This window comes from Abramis brama (genome assembly GCF_963993115.1).
Source record: "Abramis brama genome assembly, chromosome: 20".
NCBI classification, from domain to species: Eukaryota; Metazoa; Chordata; class Actinopteri; order Cypriniformes; family Leuciscidae; genus Abramis; species Abramis brama.
In genome coordinates, this window is record NC_139982.1 from 20,736,402 (window position 1) to 20,743,119 (window position 6,718).

General features: G+C 35.2%; 2 protein-coding genes across 2 annotated transcripts; both read right to left on the minus strand.

The window, feature by feature from the left end:
- Positions 1-214: 214 nt before the first annotated feature.
- bpgm (2,3-bisphosphoglycerate mutase) lies at positions 215-3,370 on the minus strand. The gene is made up of 3 exons (XM_084095380.1): positions 3,268-3,370; positions 1,510-2,132; positions 215-814 (listed from the first exon to the last, which is right to left on the minus strand). Exons 2-3 carry the CDS (start codon positions 2,108-2,110, stop codon positions 636-638), a joined length of 780 nt encoding a protein of 259 aa, XP_083951506.1. The 5' UTR covers positions 2,111-2,132; positions 3,268-3,370; the 3' UTR covers positions 215-635.
- Positions 3,371-3,670: 300 nt separating this feature from the next.
- Positions 3,671-5,216, minus strand: tnni4b.3 (troponin I4b, tandem duplicate 3). The gene is made up of 5 exons (XM_084094249.1): positions 5,109-5,216; positions 4,865-4,996; positions 4,701-4,790; positions 4,435-4,608; positions 3,671-4,136 (listed from the first exon to the last, which is right to left on the minus strand). The coding sequence occupies exons 2-5, from the start codon at positions 4,922-4,924 to the stop codon at positions 4,047-4,049; spliced, it is 414 nt and encodes a 137-aa protein (XP_083950375.1). The 5' UTR covers positions 4,925-4,996; positions 5,109-5,216; the 3' UTR covers positions 3,671-4,046.
- Between the last annotated feature and the right edge of the window lie 1,502 nt (positions 5,217-6,718).

A 6,718-nucleotide genomic window follows, 5' to 3' on the forward strand; every position in this document is an offset into this window, starting at 1 on the left:
TTATAGTAAGCAGTTATTTTTAACTTCATATTTCAGAATATTACTGATTTTACTGTATTTTTGATCAAATAAATGCAGCCATTCAATCCATGGTGAGCAGAAGAGAGTTCTCTCAAAAACATTAAAAACATTTTCTAACCAACCCCAAACTTTTGAATGGTAGTATACAGTATATATATATATATATATAAATATAGAATTTTTTTAAACATTTGTATTGACCTACAATAACAAATTCTATTAGAAAACAACTGATGGATGTTATTTTTACCCAAAGGAAGGCACTGGTTTTCTGTGGCCTAAAATCCATAGATAATAAAAATAACAGGCTCAAATACAAGAGTTAACAAAAAATAACACCACATTAAATTATCATTTAAAAAATAATGCTATATCAGCATCTACATCATTATTTGGTCTACAGACCTCCTGCTGTGACAAAATATATGCAGCAAGTCTGCATTTGGGATCAGTAACCATTGCCTGGATTCAAAATACTGACATATAACTCTTCTAGACTCTTAAAATACCACTCTAAACAGAAAGCCTACCTCGGACAGTGCTTCAGGACATACTGAACGACTAATGATCTTGTTACTATCTGAAGATTCTGACATTTTTCCTTAAGAAAACCCTTATTTATTTTCAGCATTAACCCTCCCTTGATCCTCCACCTTTTTGATGGCCGCCTGAATTTTGGCCTGGTCGCCCAGGAGCTGGCGTGGCTTGACCGGTCGAAGATTTTCATCCATCTCCAGTAAGACTGGAACTCCAGTGGGCAGCGTTACATTGGCGATCTCTGTTTCCGATATATCTGTTGAGAAACACAGCAAAAGCATGTACATTAATTAGCATATTCAATTATTTTAGGTTTATGTTTTAATACCAACTTTATTGGTATTACTGTCCACTTTCTATGCTTTATTATTGATGACGTTTAAAAACAAGCTATTCAAATGATAGAATATTAAATAAAAACAGGATTTAGAGCAATTTAGTGTTTTATAACTTGCATTTGATTGTTTTTTTTATGTTTAGGATTAACTGAAGGCCTATATGGTACACTAATGTTCAAAAGTTTGAGGTCTGTAAGATTTTTTAAATGTTTTTGAAATAAGTTTCTTGTGGCTCACAAGGCTGCATTTCATTAAAATACAGTAAAATTGTGAAATACTGTATTCTTGCAATTTAACGTTATTTGAATATATTTCAAAATGTAATTTATGCCTGTGATGCAAAGCTGAATTTTCAGCATAATTTTCAAAGGAAGATATTTTTAAGAATGTTTCATGTGTATTTGTTCATATAATGAACACCGGATGCCACTGACTTTCACTGTATGGACAAAATATCTTTTTTTCTGTTCCACATAAGAAATAACATTAGGGAACAACATAAAGGTAAGTGACAACAGAACTTTCTTTTTTTTTTTTTTTCATGCTCTTGCTGGTCCCTACTGGTATAAAAACTGTTTAAAATAGCACACTGAAAAAAATAAATATTTTTCACCTTCCAAATGTTTCAGCAAAGCCCTGCAGCTGTTGCCGTGTGCAGAGATGAGGACCGTCTGGCCACTCTTGATCACAGGTACAATGACATCATTCCAGTAAGGAAGAAGTCTGTCCAACACTTCCTTCAGACTTTCGGTTGTGGGCAGTTCCTCTTTCGGAACGTCACAGGTACTGTATCGGCGGTCATTGTAAATTTCAGCGTAATAGGGATGTGACTCATGAATGGGGGGCGGCGTGATATCATAGCTACGCCTCCACAGTTTAACCCGTTCCTCGCCGTGGTTCAACGCCATCTCGGCCCGATTGAGGCCGATCAGGGCACCGTAATGCCGTTCGTTTAACCTCCAGGATTTGGTGACTGGGACCCACTCTTCTCCCATTGCCTCCAGCACCAACCAGGCTGTATGAATGGAACGGCTCAGTAAGGAGGTAAAAACCTGGTCGAATTGATACCCCTGCTTTTTCAGGAGCCTGCCGCATTCTTGGGCTTCCACCACCCCGTTCTCGCTCAGTTTCTGGTCCACCCAGCTGCAGAAGCGGTTCTCCTTGTTCCAGGCCCCCTCCCCATGCCGGAGCAGGAAGAGTTTGTATTTGGACATCCAGAAAAGGCAGTACGGAAGCCTGAAAGAGATGCACATGCAGATATATACTCTATGACAAATCTCAACTGCTTGATTATAAATGTCAAAAAATTATTGCCCAGCTCGAATCTGCTAATGATTCGATTAATGATGTTGACTTTATTCAACAGTTTCTTCTCTTCCGTGTCAGTCTCTGACGCTGTTCACATTGTAAACACAGTGCAGTGCTTCAAGGTTCTACGTCAGAACGCTGTCTCAGTATTGGCCGGCTCCTGCGTCAGCATCACACGCATGCGTCGTGGTGCTCATGTTAACAGAGTCAGAGACTGACACGAAAGAGAAGAAATTGTTGAATAAAGTCATTATTTTTGTTTGTTTTTTGCACAGAATAAGTATTCTCATTGCTTCATAAAATTAAGGTTAAACCACTGTAGTCACATGGACTATTATAAGAATGTCTTTACTACCTTTCTGGGCCTTGAAAGTGGTAATTGTGTTGCTGACTAAACCTCTCGGATTTCATCAAAAATATCTTCATTTGTGATCTGAAGATGAACGAAGGTCTTACGGGTTTGGAACGACATGAGGGTGAGAGTAACTAATGAACTAACCCTTTAAGACATGGTTTTATGTAAAGCTGCTTTTGAAAAAATCTGTCAAAAGCGCTATATAATAAAAATATGGGCATAATAGACTTATTTAGTACAGTATGTACATGCAATATAAAACATGATAATGAGTTCCAGTTAGTTGTAGAATGACATTTAACTTTAAATATATCAAACTTAAATATAGTCACCCTGCATCAATCTATCTGGAGAACGGAACTGAAAGGTTAAGAGTCATGAACTAAATGTCAATTCTAATTTAGTAAATGATCTAACCAGCTCTGACCAACTCTTATATTTAAACGCTAAATAGAAAAAAAATCCTTGCATTCGCAGGATAAAATGTAGAAGCATCTAAATAGCGAACTGAAAATGAAAAACAGTAGCGATCAAACTACTGTATGACAACACTATAACACAACTGAACTAGCCTGCTAGCATGTCATAATAATGAAATCGTACCGTGCACGCAAAAACGTACTTATCTGCTTAGATTAATCATAAATCTAAGTGAAGATGAAAGAAGCTGTGAGCATTGAAAATGACTATGAATTACTACATGCTCACCTTCAGATTAGAAACCGCCCAGCCCAGAGTAGCTGCAGCCCTGCAACAGGAACTATCAACAGCAGCATCAAACACCAAACGCGAGGAAACCATTTGATTGAATGACACTTCTTTCAGCCAATCAAATGCGTGATTCGCCACAAGTAGGCGTGTTTAAGCGGACAGTGGCGAATCGGAACTGCCGTTATTTTGAGGTTGATAACGTCATATCCAAATAGAACCGTAGTTCAATTTAATAAAGGAGTAATTTGTATATGATTACAACCTTATTCACCTAATTTATCAGGTAGGACCAGTTGCTTTATTTCAAATGTGAATATATTCTTGAATATATAATACGGGAAAGTGGTATTTGCTGCCAGAAAACTCTTACAGTGCAATACCAGTCAGAAAACCTGGAAATACCTGTGAAAACAGTGAAAGCTTTATTGTTCCTCAATATTCACACATCTGATCACATATACATCTCGTTACAATATAAACATTATTATATAATGACAAATGCAATTATATAATAATCATATATTAACATAAATAAATGTTTTATATGTGTCATAAAGCACATCATTTTCAATAGGCTATTTGAATTGATAACTGTGGTTATAACAATAGCACAGCTGCTTTGTGAATTTCTTTCTCTTGTTTTTTCATTCATCCAGCTGTTTGTGCAATAAAACAAACACAAAACCACAATTAAATAGCAGTTAAATATTGATGTTTAAATAGCCTTCAGTTCACATTGGATTTAATATGTGAAATAATGAATGATAAACAAATTATTAAGAAGTTGGTCCCGCAAACAGCTTCTTCCTGCCCTCCATGCCTGACATGGCATCCACATTTTTACGCCAGTCGGTCACTTCCTCTTTCTGTGTGGATTACAAGTAAATGCATATTATTATAAACTCTTATTTCTTGTATTTACAACAATGTCATGTTTTCTTGAGCTATAGAGAGTGCACATTAAAAATGCAATGCATTGTTAATACTGAATAAATAATACAACAAAACAATACATATACATTTTATTCAAATAAAAGTTTTAAAATAATTCTAAAATTATTATTTATTATTATATGATTATTGATGAATAAACAAACAAAAAAGCACTGAATCCATAAAGTCTGAGTATGATATTGATTAATCATTGTTGATTAAATGTATTACCTTTTCCTCCTCCTTCTTCACAGTCTTGAGGTTAGCTTTAAAGTCGATGGATTCCTTGTGTCTGGCACCTAGCAGAGCCCCCAGCATGGCATCCGCAGACACCCTCACTCTCTTCAGGGCAGGTCTCTTCATTTTACCCTTCAGCTCAAAGATTTTGTGGTTTAATTCTGCGATCTATACCAAAAGCAGCAATGTAAATGAATGCATCAATTAATGCTTTTACGTTTAGGTATTTTTAATGCAGTTTTAAAGCAAAATAAAAGTACCTCCTTGTCATGTTTGCCAACTTTAGATTGAATGTCATATCGTTCCTCATCAACAACATCAATTTTTTGATGAAGGTCTTTGCACAGATTCTGTAAGCAGAGCATCAGCATGTAAGAAAGAACACTGTCAAAGGAATTCTGACAAAAGACTAAAGAATAGCAACCTGTAGGTCCTGTATGGACATTCCAGACAGTTTGATTGGAGGAGCTCTCTCACTGAGCATTTGCTCTCGCTCAATCTCTTTCTGTTCCTTCTCCTCCGCCAGCAGTATGCTGGCCTTCTTCAGTATTTTGGTCTGCAATGCATTAAAATGAGGATGCATAGCCTTATATTCACATGTACATCATGGAAGTTGCTTTAAAATATATTCATACATAAAATGATTATGCAAAAAAATAGATACTAACCTTTAAAAATAACCGCCGAGATGCTGAAATCTTGGGCTTTCTCTGAAGAAGAGAGCCGATATGAAATGAACAACATTGTGACCCTGCCAGCTGCAATGTTATATAATAAAATTGCAATTAAATAGTGCAATTTAAAGTGTTTAAATGCTCACCGGACTGACACAGATAGAGCCAGGAAAGAAAACACATATATTTAACATATAAATAGATGTATAATTTCTATCAGATATTTATTATTTTATCATTTCCATAACATCATATTTTAAAAATAATAATAATAAAAAGTTCCTAAAATACTCACGTTGCTTCAGACATGTTGGTGCCTTTGTCTTTTCCTGGAGGTTTAACAAATGAAAAGAAAAAGAAGACTTGTGTGCAGGTCCAAAAATCTAAAACAATATTAAACTAAAAACAAGGAACATTCTGATGTAATGTCAAGATGCTAAGAAATCTACAACTACTATATCTATCTTATACGCATTAATATCTAGAAGTTGTCATAACCTGTAGGTCCTTACCTCTCAGATGATGGAAGTATGACTTTGTTTTGGCCAAAGGGAAGAAACTCAGCAGATTTATAGATTCTGATGTATCATGAGAGGCTCACTAAAATAGACCACTGTCCGCACCATAATCATTGTCAAATGCTTCGCATCCCAGGCTTCAGAGCAGCTGGTGCTGAAATGTGCTTTGTGTTATCTAGACTAAGGGTGAGCACAACAATACTCCAGGATTAATGAGACTATATGTGTCCGCTGTACGCATTGTCTTATCCAGTGTTGAGGGCTATGTAATCAGATTACTTTTTTCAAGTAACTAGTTATGCATTACTTTTGGTGTGAAAGGGCCATTTGCCAAAAATATAACTTTTTTTGTTATTAAAATACAAAAAAGCAAGCCCAGTCCAGGTGAGAAAAAGTAACGCAAAAGTAAAGTAACACATAACTTTGTGTAACACAATTAGTTACCTTTTTATGGAGTTACGCAATATTGTAGCATTACTTTTAAAGGTAACTTTCCCCAACACTGGTCTTATCCAATTTAATCTGAACTAAATTTAAGTTTCATGTACAATTTTATTTTTATTTTTTTTGGAGTATACTGTATTTTGGAGTTTGTTCTTTTCATACTGTACATCTTGGGAAAAGAACAGTATGATAGCCACATATCTTAAGACTTTACAGGAAAAGGTTAATCATGTCATGTCCTATTTGAAAGGGACATTCAAACAATTTGTGAAGACATTTTATGTAGGAATATTACTGTCACGGTCACTACATTTCCCATCATCCTCACTGTAAAAAATTATCGTAATTTTAACAGTAAAAGACTGTAAAAATGCTACAGTGAAAAACTGTTAATTGGTTAACAGAAAGTTTCCGTACTATATACGGTAAATAACTGTGATAGATCTAATGGTACATTTAATGTAATTTTACTGTAAAATACCGTTAAATTTACAGTTTTTGAAAGTGAAAAAGAACAACTCATTGTATAATTTACAGTGAAAAACCATCAATTCCCACAATTCCCTGCATGACACTTCACATTTGATGTATTTTTGTTGAAATAACTATGTTTCTTCATAGTATTCTTAGTTTGTTCTAATC